This window comes from Peromyscus leucopus, chromosome 2 (assembly GCF_004664715.2).
Source record: "Peromyscus leucopus breed LL Stock chromosome 2, UCI_PerLeu_2.1, whole genome shotgun sequence".
Classification (NCBI taxonomy): domain Eukaryota; kingdom Metazoa; phylum Chordata; class Mammalia; order Rodentia; family Cricetidae; genus Peromyscus; species Peromyscus leucopus.
In genome coordinates this window covers 130,874,104-130,890,904 of record NC_051064.1, presented here as the reverse complement: position 1 = coordinate 130,890,904, position 16,801 = coordinate 130,874,104, and the positions used below count along the sequence as shown (strand labels likewise).

The window sequence follows — 16,801 nt, the reverse complement described above, 5'->3', positions numbered from 1 at the left end:
GGAAAGGAGGCCCAGCATGAAGAGGAGAGAGCCAGGCATGCAGGAGGATGCACAGTGCTAGAGGATGAGGGAAGGAGAGACCCACCCCCACCCCCCGAAATGGCAGATAGGAGCCGGAGCTGTACGTGCCCCATGGACACCCAGCTCCGAGGGATGTGAAGTCCTTTCTTTTAAAGCCCCCAGCCCTTCTGGATCAGGGCAGAGTGGCTGAGGAGTTCAAACGAAAGCATCCCCCTGTCTCCCACCCAGGGGCCACCCCTTAGCTGGCTCCAGGGGGCTCCTGGGGCCCTTTCTTACTGGCTCTCCCTTGTCTCCTGTCAGGCCCGTGAGCCCTCGCTCTCCTTGAAGGCCCTTAGAGAGAGAAATCATGAGAAACCGCAGAGGAGGGTAATCCTACCTAGCCCCGACTCTTCCCTGCTCCATGCCTGCCTCTTTGCACTCTGGACAAAGGTCACAAGTGGCAACCCAGTGTCCCTGGCAAAGTGACTGTCGTGAGTGTGTTCTGGAAGAGTGAGTGGATGTGTAAATCCAAATGTATGGGTGCCTTTCAAGAGGCAGCCTCCAGACAGGCAGCAGCAGCAGCAGCAGCAGCAGCAGCGACACACCCCTCCAGGTGAGTGACTGACAGTCACCTTCCAGGTGGCTGCCACTGTCGTAGCCTACTGCAGAGGCTGTCTGGGATGCACCTTTAGGAGAGGTGTCCTCCTTCTTGGGGGAGGCGGTCAGGGCAGGGGCTCCCACAAACCATGTTCTCACAGTACTTACCTGCCCCAGTTCCCACCCGAGCCCCAAATCACCATCTTCAGGGATGCAAGGGACAAGAGGGCTCTCTCCAGAGCAATCCCACGTCACTCCGCAACATGGAGAGGGACGTCCCTTACACAGTCCAAGCCCCTCATTCCGCACCCTCGTCTCCACAGCTCCAACTCACCATCACAGACATCTTTTCTGCCCCCTTCCCCCTCATGCCCTCTAGAAATGGCACCCAGACCTTTCCATGACACAAGACAGATGGCTAGACAGACAGATGGCCCCTTCACCCAAGCAAGCAGAAACAGACATGGCCCGGCCAGGGATGAAGACATGGAGACAGATGGAAATACGACAAGGAGAGGCCCTGCCTGGTCCATGAGCCTCCACCACCAGGCCTGGGAGGGCAGGAGACAGCCCCGGGAACACGGATCCAACAGACAAGAGGTTTAGCTTCCATGACCCAGGAGAGACCAACACTGAGGATGGGGGGGGGGGTGCTATTTAAACACACCCGTGACAACCGACGACGATGACAAGGCAGAGCAATTAACGACACCTGGCAGAAGGGAGAGCCCAAGGCCCTGGGCACAGAGGGGCAGGGCCCTCACACCAGAATCCCAACTGGCTGGGAATGCATGCCCAGCCTTGGAGCAGCCTGGGCCGGGAGCCAAGGAAGAGGGAAGAAGAGGAGGCCGTGGGTTTCCTCTAGCTGCGGGGAAGGGTGCATGCAGGGCTGCCTGTAAATCCCCAGGATGCCTCTGGACAGTCCTACCAGGCAGCAGGGCAGCCAACCTGTGCCAGCCTGCAGTGTGAAGCCCTAAAGCTTTGGCATCTCTGCCGGGCACAGAGCCAGGCGCCTGGCAGGGCCCCAAGAACTACTTTCAGCAAATCTCCAGTCCACACGGCAGTGGTGGGAAGCGGGAGGCCAGAGTGAGCCGGGAGAGATCCAGGGGCTCCTGCACAGAGGCCCCAGCTTCCAGGAAGAAGGTGAAAGAGACCTGGGGGGCAGAAGGGGAGTGACGTATGGGCTTGGAGGGAGAGGGAAACAGGGAGGTGAGAGTGAGAAGGTGGGAGAGAGAACGCTGGAGGAGAGGATGAGGGAGCATGGAAAGAAGTCAGAGAGAGAGAGCCTGGGATGGTCTCCAAGCCACTGGGACTTAAGGGAACCTGTGTCGTTAGCTACCATGCCTGCAGGGGACGACGAACAGAACACCAGAACGCGGGGCAGGGAGGACAGGGCACCACAGAGGAGGGACAAACGAAGCCACAGAGACCTGGCTGGCAGGAGGGGGGAGGCAGAGTGGTGCTAGGTTCTTACAGGCAATCCGGGGGAGCCAACAGTACCAGGAAAACCTGGGGGGCCCTGGTGGGAGAAACAGGTACGTCACATCTCACAAGAACAGTCACCCTGGGGTGGCCTGGAGGCACAGTCTGAAGTTGGGAGCTTTGGGGGGGGATGGTCCTGGGAGTTTTTCAAGGTCACTGGAAAGGAATCTTATCAGAAGATGGCCACTGCTCCCCTAGAAGGGATCCTCCACCGGCAAATAACAGCAGCCTCCCCAGCCTGAAAACCCTTCCCAGGGCTCCCCAAGTCTGCTTTCAGTGGAGTAAAAAGCCTGTTCCTTTTGATCCTGCCCTCCTCCCCCACCACCTGACCACCAGCATCCCTTAGGTGAGTAGTTCAAGGCTTCCACCAGCCATTATTTTTTTTTTCTCCAAAGAACGCACTGCCAGCACTTCCTGTTTGTCTAGTCACATCCTTCTTGCTTCACCAACATCCCTGAGGGTTCTGGGTGGAGACCCCACCCCCCCACCCCCGCCCGGGCTTCGTAGACTTCCCTAGAGATGGCCCCACAGAACGATGGAGAACATCATCCCAGGCCCTTAAGGTAAGTAGAGAGATCTGCCTGGGCAACCATACACCTTGCTGGCTGTGGGGCTACCTGGGTCCCTAGTGCGGTATTAAACAGAGCAAGGAAGAGGCGGGCCCAGATGTGTGCCCGAAGGCCTTCCCTAAGTGGGTCCACAGGCAGTGGGGCAGAGCGGGGCATTCCAGGCGGGGGACCACTACCCCAAAAGATGCTCTCATGACAGGAGGGTAAGTGTAGTGGGTGCCCTGCCTGGCTTCTTAGGGACAAGGCAGCAGGACGGTGTGTGGGTTAGGACTTCCTGAGAGCTGTTCAAACAGACCAGAACATCAGAGGTACTTACAATAGGGCCTGGAGGACCTGGAGAGCCGCGCATGCCCGGTGGACCCTGCAGAAGAAACCAAAGGAACAAGATGGAGAGTTCGAGGCCCCACAGTAACCTGTGTTAGAGTACCTGCCTCCATCCAGCTCCCTGAGGCTGCAGATGGGAGAAGACGGTTGATGTCAAGGCAGAACCATTTAGCTGATGTTAAAATGGCCTTTCATTCAGTTCATTCAGTCATCCAACAAACATTTATTGAGCAGCTATTATGTGCCGGGCACAGGCCCAGGGGCTGGGAACATAGCCATAAACAAAACATTAAAATCTCTGCTTCGTGGCACTTATGTCCTAGAGGCGAGGTGAACAGTAACAAATAGAACACAGCTGGCACATGGTTGGTGCTCAGTCTACACCTGTGGAACGTTCTAGAAGGAAGCAGACACACAGAAGGTTGGGTGGTGTGAGCATAATGAAGGCAAAAGAGCTTGGGAAGAATGGGTCGGGGGAGCTTGGGGATGGTGTGGGGGAGCTTGGGGGGGTGGGGGGGGAGGATTAGTGAGAGCTTGGGAAGGGGTTGTGGGGAAGCTTCCATTTTGGAAAGGGTGATTCAGGAAGGCCTCACTGAGAAGGAAATATGTGACCTGATTGCTGAGATGCCAGGAGAGGAGGAACCAGTGTGCTTGGGTGCCAGGAAGCTGAGGAGGTCGAGTGGTGAGGGCCTCCAGGCCATGGGAAACCCAGAGGAGCAGGGAGTGCTCTGGCAGATGTGGACAGACAGACAGACAGACAGACAGACACACAGACACAGACACACACACACACACACACACACACACACACACACACACACGGATCTTTGAGGCCTACCTGGCTGAGGGCCTGGTCCTTGGTCTTACCTCTTCTCCTCTTTGGCCTGGCAGCCCTGGAGGACCAGGCAGGCCGGGGTTCCCAGGACAACCAGGTTCTCCCTCACTGTTGTCTCCCTGGGGTGGGGGATAGCGACATCAGGAGTGAGTACGCGGGTGGGAGGAGGAGAGGGCAAGAGGGACGGATGCAGGGAAGGCCTTGCTCACCCTGGCCTCCTCCGCTCGTGGGCGCTCCCTTCCTGTGAAGCACTGCGGTGGACAAGAGGGGCTCTGTTGGGTAAGGCTGGTCGGGAGGCCTCTGGTATGCACATGATACCACGCCAGGATTGCCAGCTACCCCCAGCCCGGTCTCCACCAGCTGGAGATGTCAGGACCAGCACCAGGGAGCCCTCCTTCACCAGGGAAGCCTCCCTGCCAGCCCGCCTCTGCCCAGTTCCTACCCTGGCACAGTTGTCAAAGCCTGGCACCCCGGGGATGCCCTGGTCTCCCTTTTCTCCCTTCTCCAGGAGGAAGGCTGGATGGGCTGTCTGGCCCTGGGCACAGTTTCCACAGATGCTCTGATGGGGGCAATGGGAAGGACAGGGGGACCTGGGTCACAGAAGGGCAGGAAGAGCCTGTGGGGGATGCCCTCTCAGAACCCAGGGCTGGGCACCTGCCCAGTAGTGCTCCACTCTCACACTCTCCCTCCCCAGCCACACCCCCACGCAGCTCTGCTCTGTCCTCAGGGGACCCGATCCCAGCAATTGGCTCTGAGTTTCCTCCAGGAAGAGGCTCAGGTAAGGCCAAGCCAGAGCGCTTTCCAGACAGGCGTGTGGGAGGAGGCGGAGGGACCCGCAGAGGGACCATCTGTCCAGGCTGTTCCTGCAACCTGCCCCCGCAGTGAGGACAACCCCCAAGGATCCAGGATGAAATGACTGGACCCCAGTGCCAGCACCTCTGCCTGGGGGTGCCAGGGGCAAGCCAGAGGAGCGGGCCCTCTGTGGACACTCCCCGGGGCGGGCCTCAAGCTCACTGAGGATCACAGGCTCCACAGGTCCCTGGGTCTGAACTGTCCTTACAGGAAAGGTTTCCTGTGACTCAGGCTTTGCCCTTCTTGGTCACAGACTGTCTGAGGGACCGATGGAAGCTGTCGGTCCTCTCCATCAAAGCTAGTGAAACTAGCCTCTCATTCCAGGGAGTCTCCCAAGTTACCAGGCATGGTAGCTGGGACCCCAGACAGGAGCCCCACGCTCACCTTCACCATTCACGGCAACACCCAAGGATAATGGCCATCATTTCTCAGCACCCATGAGGCCATAGGTTGTAATGGGCCTTGGTACAAAGCACATTTAATCCCCAGGGTACAACGAGGTCGATTATGTTATGAGTATTGTGGAGAAAGCTGGTATTCAAAAGAGGTGGTGGGATTTGTCCAGGTAAGCCTGGATTGGTCCCTGCCCGTCTGTGTGGAGTCAGCACTTCCTCTGAGCTGTGGACATGGTGACTGCCGGGACGCCCAGCAGGCTCTCCGGGCTGCCATTTGACCCCTATGACAGGCTGATTCAGTTCCTGGGTGGAACCTTTTGTGGGACACAGGATTACAAAGCCAACTTGTGAAATGTTGGAAGTGTGTCCCATCCGGGGTTACAGTCACATCGTCACTGTCTGGAGGGCAGACTGAGGGGACCCGGGCTCCACCAAGACTAGGAGAGCTGGGGGTCTCCTTGCCCAAACCTCACTGTGATCCGACTCATCTGCCAGGTTAACTCAGCTGCCTCCACCAGCTGCTTCTGGAAACATCTGTGGCTCAAAGAGGGGCAGGGCAGGCAGCTCTCAGACTGTGCTCTGACCAAAGCTCACTGGGGTGGCGCAATATCCATGGCACTGACTAGCTAGTGCTCAAGAGAGAGGAGCTAGAGGAGGAGGGACCGGGGAAGGCACTCTGAGGATGCGCTAGCTCCTGGAGAGAGGTTCAGGGTGTTGAAATCAGCCTGCAGGAATGACCCAGCTGGATTGTCACTTCAGGAGCAAGGCGATGGGGGTTGGGGGGGCGGGGGTATAGAAACCTTGGTTTCCAGAGGTCCCCAAGAACTTGGTCAGCCGGACCAGGCCGCAGCCCTTTGGTAGACCTGCAGGCTGACTCTCCTTCACAATTGCTTTTCAAGTCCCTCCTCCTGCTGACGTCTTTTCAAACTGACCTGACCCACCCCAGCCCCTTACCACTGCGCTGCCACCCCTGCACTCCGCTTTGGAAGCTTTGGGGCCCTGTCTTGCCATGATCCAGAGAATCTATAGTGTTTCTTTGCCAGCTGATGCAAGCTGACTTGAGGCTGGATTCTGTCACCAGGCGCGCACCAGGTGGGGACCTTCCCAGGATTCCTTTAAGCACTCATTCAGCAAATGTTGCCTAGGGGTTGTTACAAGCTAGAGCCCAGCCAGACCCTCTGAGGCAGATGCTTAGAACGCCCTTCCCCCATGAGCAGGGAACCAGCAGGCTCAATCTGCTGCTATCTGTTAGGTGGCAGGCAACTGAGCACCCGCTGTGAGAATCCCCTTTGGCGACACCTGCCAGCACCTCTCTGTGCCCTCTTACCTTGAGGAGGTGCTGCTCGATGGGTAAGGATCCCTGTAAGAGACAAACGCAGGGGAGGTTTATACAGCCTGATGAGCATTCAGCCTCAAGATCGGGAGCGAAGGAGGACCCCCACCAGCGCTAACGGGGTTGTGTGGCCAGCTCAGTCTTGAGAAGGACAGGAAGGACGATGGCCAGTGTGTCCTGGCTGATACCCACCAGCTCGGCAGTGAGCCCAGGCTGTCCTGGCAAACCGTTGTGTCCTGGCACTCCCTGAAGCAGAAAAGAAGCAGATCAGACCCCTCTCCTGGTCTAGCGCTCTCCTTGCCCCCTGCTCACAGCCCTGCCACCTGTCACCCCCCACCTCGCCGCCGCCTGCATGGGTGAGAGCTCTCAAAGTCTCACACAGCACACAGTTGGGGGGGTGGGGGAGCCAAGGAGGCACAAAGGGGTGGTCCTCAAAAGCAGTTCTACTGGGAAGATTTCCTTGTACCACAGGTCAGAAGTTGGACGGAAGGTCTGATTTTTCTTTCTTTCCTATTTATGTATTTTGGTTTTTTTATTGACAGGGTTTCTCTGAGTAGCCCTGGCTGTCCTGGAACTCCCTTTGTAGCCCAGGCTGGCCTCAAACTCACAGAGATCCGCCTGCCTCTGCCTCCGAAATACTGGTATTGACAGCATGAACCACATGCCTTCTATAGGTCTTCTATAGGGTAACTGCTGTGGTCTATCCTAAGTCATTTTCCCATATTTTCTCACCAATCATCATCATAGTTTCCTGGAGGCAACAAGCATTTTATTGTCGTCTTAAAACAAAGGAACTCAGAGAAGCTCATTTGCCAAAGGTCACAGGTTGAACAAGACGGAAATGAGACTCAGAGTGAGGACCACTGGCCCCCACCCTCCTTAATGCACTGATGGTACCTCGGCCCTTGAAAATGTTCCCATAGTGTAATCAGACCATCTAAGTGCACGAGCAACTTCTGGAAGAGTGGAAGCCCAACTCTGTGCCTCAGTTTCCTTCTCTGTAAAACAGCCATCATGTGTGGCTTCGAGGAGGTGATGCTGTGAGGCACACAGCACAGAGCCCGGATGTGGGATGTCGCAGGATACTCCTGTTAAAAGCGCCTCCCAGCCTCTGGCTTTCTTGCATATTCACAATGCACATTTGCATATTAAATACCCTGCTGAGGAAGGGAGGATGTTCCATTTTGCATCTCCAACACCCCACAAAGAGGAGGTGCACATTAAATATGTGTCGGATGAATGCATCCCTGCACAGCCTGCTCCTCCCGGTACAGGATTTCCTGGGCCTGCTCTGAGATCTGGCCTCCCTTCATGACCCAACTCGAAGCACTGGAACAGGCCAGCTGCCCCTGAGTAGTTCCTTCCTATATGGAGCAGGCTCTTCCACTCCTGCGTCACCCCCCAGTGTGACCACAGGGCCCAGAACAGTGCCTGACACGTGGGTAATGCCTTGAATGTTTTTGTTTACAATGGTCTCATGCAGCCCAGGCTGGTCTCAGACTCACAATGTAGGTCTTGAACTCTGGTCCCACTGCCTCTACCACCTCAGGGCTGGGATTACAAGCATGTGCCACCTCACCCAATTTATGGGGTGTTGGGGGATCCACAGGGCTTCTTGCGTGCTAGGCAAGCAGCCTACCAACTGAGCCACGCCCTCAGCCCTGTTCCTATAATTCACTCACTGGTCCACTCTCCAGTGCCGCTGTGTTACTTCAAGTCTGAGAGCGCCATTCTTTCTTACCCTGATAGAATTACATATCCATGTTCTCCTCTAGAAGTGGGAGGTGCAGCCTGAGCTTGACCGCTACCTTCCAGTTATAAAAACCTTGAGCCCATTTCTTGGCCTCTGTGCCTTGGGCTCCTCATCTGGAAAACGAATCAGGATAAAATGACACCTGCAGGCATTGGGATGATGCAGCCTTGGGCGAATAAACGTCATCCACCTCTAAGCTCATCTCTGCCAAGAGAAGCCTGGCGCAGGGCAGGTGCCTGTGTGTGGCAATCTCAGGTTGGTCATGGGTACTGGCAATCAGATATGACTCCGGGTCCTGGGATTACACTCAGCACTTTTTCCTGCCCGTGTTCCCCTAGTGTGGCTTGGCACAGCTCACACTACGCTAGCTCTCCCTGGTTAATGGGTCACTTTGGAATGACTCAGCCTCGGCAAGCAAACTACATGCCCCCTGCTGACAGATCACTGAGTGCTGGCACAGCGCAGGAAGCTCGGACACTTTCCTCAAAGGCAGAGACTGCCAAATGTGTGGTGAGGACTCTGGTTCCTGGTGAGCGGACCCCTGGGAATTGTCCTGAAAAGCAGAGGGAAGCAGGAGGAAAAAGGACTCCACTTGGGAAAGCTCTGAGTTGGCTCTTTAATACCTGGCTGGCTGGGTGACCTCGGACAAGATATCTTACCTCTCAGGGCTTAAGATGGTGTGACTTTGGGGTACACCATCTTCCTTCTGGGGTTGGGGTTGACATAAGGCTCAAATGAATGAGAGAACGGTTGTAAAATAATAGTAAGTAAGCACTGTGGCAATAGCTAAGGCCCCCAGGGCATCGCTGTGTGCCAGGAAAGATTTCACACATGTTGCACACACAAGCTTATTTAATACCCACAAGAAGCCCACTGAGGCAGGTGCTATAATTATCTACATATAATACACAAAGGCATGGAGATACTGCGAGATTAAATAACTTGCCCAGTATCACGGAGCGCATGGCGGGGATGAGTTTCAAAGTGAGGCTGCCCTGGCTGTGGGAATTAGAGTGTGGCATGGATCTCGGCTCCTCCTAATATTCTCTCCTTACTATCTCTGGCCTCTGTGCCATTGCCAAGGACATCATGGACATTCTCACCTCTAGGCCTTTGTACCTGCTGCCTTCTCTGCTAGGAATGTATCTCCCCAGGGGTGCCCCTCCCCAAGGATGCTGCTCCTCAGGGGTGCTCCTCCCCAGGGGTGCTCTTCCCAGGGATGCTCCTCCCCAGGGGTCCTCCTCAGGGATGCTCCTCCATAGGAGTGTTCCCTCCCCAACAGATTCACTTGTATTTCCTTTACATTTTTATTTAAATGTCACATTTTATTTTATTTGTATGTGTGTACATGTTCATGTGTATGTTGGCATGTGTGTGTAGAATCATGTGCCTGTGTGTCCATGTGCATGCTGAGGTCAGATGTTAACACTGGATGTTTTCCTCAGGTGTTCTCCGTCTTATTTTTTTTTTTAAGATTTATTTATTCATTTTATGCGCATTGTTATTTTGCCTGCATGTATGTCTGTATGAAGGTGCCAGATCCCCTGGAACTGGAGTTACAGACAGCTATGAGCTGTCATGAGGATGCTGGGAATTGAACCCAGGTCCTCTGGAAGAGCAGCCAGTGCTCCTAACCACTGAACCATCTCTCCAGCCCCTCTCCATCTTATATTTAACTTAATTTATGTGTGTGTATGTGCACATGTGTATATGTGTGTGAGTCAATGCGCGCGCGTGCGTGCATGTGTGTGTGTGTGTGTGTGTGTGTGTGTGTGTGTGTGTATGTGTGTGAGAGTGCAGGTGCACACACACACAGGCACACAATTGCCACAGCAAGGATAGGGAGTTCAGAGGACAGCTAAGGATTTAATTCTCTCCTTCTACCTTGTGGGATCTGAGGATGGAGGTCGGGCCAGCAGGCCTGCATGTGAGCACCTTTATTGGTAGAACAGTCTCACTATCCCTTCACCTTAACTTTTGAGACAGGGTCTCTTGCTGAAACTGGAGCTCACTCATTAGACTGGCTGACCAAGGAGCCTCCTGTCTCTGCCTCCCCAGAACTGGAGTTACGGGCATAGGTCGCCATGGCTGGCTCTTTACATGCATCTGGGATCTGACTTCAGGTCCTTAGGCTTGTACAGCAAGCACTTTGCCAACTAGGCCCTCTTCCCAGCTTCAAATGCACCTTTTTCTTGAGTATTTTTCACAAATGTCTTCCCTGTTCTTCTCCTGCTATCCATCCCCACATCCAGCTTTATATCCCTCCTCAGCACAGACCACTCTCTAATATGTTAGAGTTTATATTTCTTGCTTATTGCCTGTCTCTCTTGCAGGGATTCTAACGTTTGGTCCACTGCATCTAAAACAGTGCCTGGAAAAGATCACACAGGCAGAAACATGCGTCACACCAACAAATGCTGACCTGCTGCCCCAACAGCACGCTCTGTACCAGTATAAAGCTCTGCCTCGGAGCCTGGGCTCCTGCTAGGCCTGGGCTTCAGTCCTAATAGTGGGGCGCTTGGGCTAAAACACAACAGGACATTCCTCAAAATAAGGCTAGGAGTCCACAAGCCTGGCCCGGGACCCGTGAGCCCTCCATGCCATGCTGGGAAGCAATAGTGAAGAGAAATCATGACAGATGTGTGAGTAGGGAAACAGTGCACTCAGGTCCCGCATGGAGGAGGTCCCCCGACGGCTTGGGCCCCGCCCCCCCCCCCAAATGCCAGACTCTCTTCTCAACCTTTTACCTGCAGTCCAGGCATTCCGGGAGGACCTGGTGGTCCAGGGACACCTGGGGGACCCTGTGGGAGAGAAGACAAAAATCAGAGGAGGAAGAGAGCTCCCTGCCACGTGGACGGCAGTGGTGTCAGGCGGGAAAGTCGCGACAGGAGGCAAGACAAAGGAGACAAGCCACACACACCTGCGGGCCCGGCTGCGAGGAGCTGCCCATCCACAGTCCCGGAGCACCCTGGGTGGGAGTGGGGGCCGCAAAAGAAGGGGAGAGGTTATAGGCAACGTCGACACCAAGCACAGAGCTGCACGGGAAGGGGGCTGGCTGGGACACAAAGCCTGGCAAGGGCTCTTGCCCCCTGGCACCAGGTGAGGCCAGGATCCAGACCTCTCCCCCGGTGGGGAAGGTGGAAAAGCAGCTCAGCCCCACTCACCGGCATGCCAGAGAAGACGGGCTCTCCCCGAGAAGCACAGGAGCACTCTCCTGGTTCACCCTGGAAAGACAAGAGCCTTGGTTTGAAGTGGCAAAGACGGAGGGTCCTCTGGAAACCTCATCTGGGAGGTGGCATGGGCTCTGGGGATGGAAAGGTTCGGCTCAGCCTCCTGCGTCATGTCTTCAGGCAACCCACGGGCCTCAGACTCCTCATCTACCAGGGGATGGGTTGTATGCAGTGTGTGGTGGTCATTTAGCTAAAGTCACCGTCAACTGAGAACCAGGAGAATAACCCAATCCAATTCTTCTCAGGGTCCTCGTCAGCCCCCCTCACCATGCACCCACATAATCTCACTGTAGCAGTCATGGCTTCATCCTGAGCGGCCCTACTCCCCAAGGCTCTGCCTGGTTCTGTGCCCTTCTATCCCGGTCCCTCATGCCTCCTTTCTTCTTGACTCATCTTCTGACCCGGCTTCCCTGTGAAAGTGCAGCTGTCCACTAAAGTGGAGACCCTGGAGTTCTCTGGACTCCTGAGATCGTGGCTGGATCCTGAGCCATCATCCCCTACACGAAGTGAGTGTGGTGCCCATAGTTCTTGGAACCGGGAAGCTTGTGAACAGCAAGGCGACCCCACCCATCCTCCAGCCTGAGCAGCTATTATGAGGCTACGGGACTCTAGGAGCCCATTCCCAAAGAGTGGTGGCCCCAGGCCCTTGAGACTCACCTTCTCTCCTCGAGATCCCTTTTCACCCTGCAGAGGAAAAAACACCGGGAAGTGTGAGTAGGTGTGAGTGGGAGGCAGGTCCAAGCCACGGAATCCTGCTGCCTGGGCCAGCATACTCACTGGTGTCCCTTTGGCTCCTGGAGGTCCAGTCTGTCCTTTCTGCCCATCTTGGCCCTAAAGGGAAAGGGCCCAGAGTCAATGGGGGTGGTGGTGGAGAGGAACAGCACAGAGGCAGCCCCAGGCTCCCCAGAGCCCACATTCCAGAGGGCAGATTGTGGCCAGGAGAGAAGGGGAAGGCAGGCGGAGGAGAGAGGGCGTGGCTCCCAGCACGGGCACTGCACTGGGCACCCATCAGAGAACAGTGAATGGGGCCCCCACTCCCGCCTCCTGCAGAGAGTGTTCTGCTTTGCTAACGAGGACACTGAGGTTGAAGAAATCACAGAGTCCCAGGACCAAGCCTGTCCTGAGGATCGGTGCGCCCAAAGGTCCCTTCCGTCTTTTTTCCTCTGCACACACTTTTGCTATTTCAGTCACTCTGTGGACTGAGCTGGGAGAATGGCATTTCAGACCTTGTGGATCAACTCCGAGACACTATCACTTACCTAAAGTCACACACACACACACACACACCACATACACACACACACAGAGCTAGTGGGTGTTGTGGGGGAGACCGGGAAGCTTCCCCCACCCGTGGGATTGGGACAGGAGGGGTCTGTCTGCTTCTGACAAGGAGCACGGCGTGAGCAAGTACACAGATGTGCCAAAGCAGAGCAGACATCCCCATGACTGCCTTCCTGGGGGCTGCTCCACCTTTGCATCCAGGGTTCAAAGCTATCCTGGGACAAATCTCCAATTCCACCTTTCCTCAGCCTTGAGACGGGCAGGGATTCTGACTGTCTAGGTCTGCTGGGCAAAGCCATATGGGCTCTGGGCAAATCGCTGTCCCTCTAGGCTTTGGCACACCACCGGAAAGAATCTATCAATGCTCTACCAACTCAAACAATGATTTCTCTAGGGATCGACAAAGGATAGGGAATGGATAAGGCTCACTAGGCTATTTTCAACATTACCAAAAGCGCAAGAAAAATTATACATTTGCCCACAGCCCAGCATGGTATAGGCTGGCTGAAAGGTGGCATTTCTTTGACTCAAGCTAAAATTATCATCTTGTAAAATTCTAGTGGGTTCATGCGGAGTGGAAGCTGACTATTAGACAGGTCTTTGATGACTAAAACGAGAAAATGCACTTATTATTACTTAATCTATGCAATTTGCTCAATAGACAGGTCTTTTAAGTGTGGGAGTCATTGTCTTGGGCAGCACAGAATAGAACCTTTTCATCCCCAGAGACACTCAGTGGATGCTCCCTACGGGCTCCAGGTTGGGATAAGGGGGGAGCCTCAAGCTCCCGGCTCCACCCCCTACTCTCTGGTCTTTGCTCTCCCTGTGTACGGAAGTGGAAAGTGACAGCAGCTCCTAGCCCATTTGGTGGCTCGTACTTGCAATCCCAGCACTGAGGAAACTGAGAGAGGAGCAGTGCCAAGATTTCAGTACACGTCTGGGCTACACGGTTGAGTTCCAGCTAAGTCTGGCTTAGAGTGTTAGACCTTGTCTCTAAAAACACCAATAGTAATAACAGCAGTTCCTCTACAGGGCTGTCCTTTTTATCTGTTTGTTTGTTTGGTGTTTCAAGACAGGGTCCTTCTATAGCCCTGGCTGTCCTAGAACTCGCTCTGTAGATCTGGCTGGCCTTGAACTCACAGAGATCCTCCTGCCTCTGCCTCGGAGTGCTGGGATTGAAGGCGTGTCCCACCACACCCGCCTCTAAAGGGCTGTCTTGAGGAAGCACATTTCTGACTCAGCAGGCCACTAATCTAAAAATGAGGATGACTGTGTTCTCTCTCTTCAGAAGCTAAAAAACATACATCTCCAATCAGAGGGGAGTGAGCGGGTGATTCCTAGCAGCTGAGGGGAGGGAGAAACTGAGGCGGCTGGATAACGGCGACCAAATCTCTATTAGTTTGGATAAACAATTTCCAGTCCTCTACAGAACAGGAAGGTGACCTTAGTTTACAAACAGCAAAGTGGCTGAGGGTTCTGGACACAAAGAAATGATCAGAAGATGACATGCTAATCACCAATTTGTTCAGAATACCCTGTGTGGATGCGCTCCATAAACATGGATAGTTACTACAAGCTGACTTGAAAAAGCAAAATATCGGGCTAGAAAGATGGCTCAGCAGTTAAAAGCACTTATTGCTCTTGCAAAGGACCCAGGTTAGAGTCCCAGCACCTACATGGTGGCTCACAACCATCTGCAACTACAGACCCAAAGGATCTGGTGCCCTCTTCTGACCTCCGCAGGTACCAGGCATCCGCATGCAGGCAAAACATTCATATAAATAAAAAGGTTTAGAAATTTGAAAGGGAAATACTTGGTGTGTGTGTGTGTGTGTGTGTGTGTGTGTGTGTGTGTGTGTGTCTCTGCAGGTATGTGTGTGGGTACATAGGTATGTATGCTTGCATGTGGAGTGGTCAGAAGTCAACTTCGGCTGTCACTTCTCAGGAGCCATCCGCCTTGGTTTGTATTTGTTTGATTGTTTAAGACATGGGCTCTCGTGGGTACCTGGGACTTTGAGGTTAGTCTAAACTGACTGGCCAGTGAGCCCTAGGGTCACACTATTGGGTTACCAGTACATGCAATCACATCTGACTGTCCTGTGGTGTTGTTATTGGTGGTGGTGGTGGTACTTTTTTGAGACAGGGTTTCTCAGTGTAGCCTTGGCTGTCCAGTAATTTGCTCTGTAGACCAAGCTAGTCTTGAACTTGAAGAGCTCCAGCTGCCTCTGCCTTCTGAATGTTGGGATTAAAGGCGTGCACCCCCATACCTGGCCACCTCTGATTTTCTACATGGATGTGGGGGATCAGAGGATCAAACTCAGGCACTCACACATGTGCAGCAAGCACTTTACCCACGGAAACAACTCCCTAGTCCTTGAAAACATATTTCTAAAAGGAACAGAGGGGGCTGGAGAGATGGTTCAGCAGTTAAGAACACTGACAGCTCTTCCAGAGGACCTGGGTTCAATTCCTACCACCTACATGGCATCTCACAGCTGTCTGTAGCTCCAGTTCCAGGGGATCTGGCACCTTCACACAGACATACATGCAGGCAAAACATCAATGCGCATAAAATAAAAAGAAATAAATCTTAATAAAAGAAAAGATCAGAGTCCAACTGGAGAGAAGACTCAGCAGTTAAGAGTACATGCTGCTTGCTCTTCCAGAGGACCAGAGCTCAGTTCCCAGAACCCAAAGGCACGGGTACTCATGTGGCGCACGTGCACACACATACATACACGCGCACCAAAAAAGAGAGAGAAACATGGCGGTGACATATTATTTAAAGGTAGTTCCCGTGTGTCTTCCTTCCCTGAGGATGACCCAGGATGCTTGTCTCCTCCCACCCCAGGCTGCTGAGACAGGCAGGGTCAACTCGGGGCCCTCCCCACAGGAGCAGTGTCAAGGGCCCAACAACAGCTCTAGTCATGTGCAGGAAAGGCTCTTACCGGAGGCCCGGAGACGCTGGCACCAGGAGGTCCCACGGGTCCTGTGGCTCCTTTGGGCCCTGGAGGTCCCTGTGAGGAAAGGGCAAATAGGTTGCCGTGGCATGATTTGAAGCCGGCACGATCCGGTGGTGAGATGTACGTGATCGGATCTCAGGCAACCCTCTGACGGCATTACCGAGTCACGGGTCCCCATGTCTGCAGCCCCAACAACCACAGAGGAAGGGCCTCACCTGGGCACCTTTCTCTCCAGCCGAGCCAGGTGGTCCCCGAGGTCCCGGAAGTCCCTGCAGACGGAAGCACAGTTGGTTCTCTCTTACCATAAGATGGGCCCTCCCTGTCAGTCGCCTCCAGGCCGTAAGGAGACCTACCTGAGTGCCAGGCAATCCCTGGGCTCCCGGCTCACCCTGCAAGTCAGAATGGGCAGTCTGTGGCACAGCGGCCAAAGCCACCTGCCTCTAGGACCTGTGTCACTGGCAGATCTGGGAGGGTGTCTGCAAGCCTCAGCTCAAGGGTTAGAGTTGTGGGGGTCAAGGCCAAATTCTGGCAGGGCACAGTGAGTGGCACAGGCCTTTAATCCCAGCACTCAGGAGGCAGAGGCAGAGGCAGAGGCAAGCAGATCTCTGTAAGTTCAAGGCTAGCCTGGTCTATATGGTGAGTTCTAGGACAGCCAGGGCTATGTAGAGAGACCCTGTCTCAAAAAAAAAAAAAAAAAAAAAAAAAAAAAAAAAAAAAAAAAAAAAAAAAAAAAAAAAAAAAAAAAAAAAAAAAAAAAAAAAAAAAAAAAAAAAAAAAAGAAAGAAAAAAAAAAGACAAATCCTGTACAGAGCAACATCAGGCCAACGCTACTTGTGACCCCTAGGCACAAAACTGTGCCCTCAGCATCTAGTGACAGGCAAAGCTGTGGAAGTGCTGGAAGAGAGCAAGAAGGCAAAGGTGAGGTGACATACTCACCTGGGGTCCCTCAGCACCGGTGCCTGGAGGTCCAGACTCTCCCTGAAGAGGGAAAAACGACTCTTTGAAGCCTCCTCTACGCCCACCCTCCACCGCTCCATGACTCAGTCCCCGTTCCAAGCCTTCAGTCCCACGTTCCCATCCTCCTTCCTCCCAGGGCTACCATTCCCGCACATACCTGTGTGCCCTTCAGTCCTGGGGGCCCCTGAACTCCCGGTAGACCAGGCTTGCCCTAAAAGGCACAAGGGAAC

The 16,801-nt window shown here is 54.2% G+C and overlaps 1 protein-coding gene across 1 annotated transcript in view; it reads right to left on the bottom strand.

Annotated features, from left to right (window-relative positions):
• The window catches only part of Col16a1 (collagen type XVI alpha 1 chain), a 51,754-nt gene that overhangs the window by 16,072 nt on the left and 18,881 nt on the right, over positions 1-16,801 (bottom strand). The window contains 18 exon segments of the mRNA XM_028887633.2: positions 298-351; positions 2,072-2,116; positions 2,965-3,009; positions 3,840-3,926; positions 4,017-4,058; positions 4,250-4,366; positions 6,382-6,414; positions 6,580-6,633; positions 10,888-10,941; positions 11,061-11,108; positions 11,305-11,364; positions 12,028-12,054; positions 12,148-12,201; positions 15,600-15,668; positions 15,830-15,883; positions 15,968-16,003; positions 16,551-16,592; positions 16,729-16,782. Of these exon segments, the coding sequence (XP_028743466.1) occupies positions 298-351; positions 2,072-2,116; positions 2,965-3,009; positions 3,840-3,926; positions 4,017-4,058; positions 4,250-4,366; positions 6,382-6,414; positions 6,580-6,633; positions 10,888-10,941; positions 11,061-11,108; positions 11,305-11,364; positions 12,028-12,054; positions 12,148-12,201; positions 15,600-15,668; positions 15,830-15,883; positions 15,968-16,003; positions 16,551-16,592; positions 16,729-16,782 (975 nt within the window).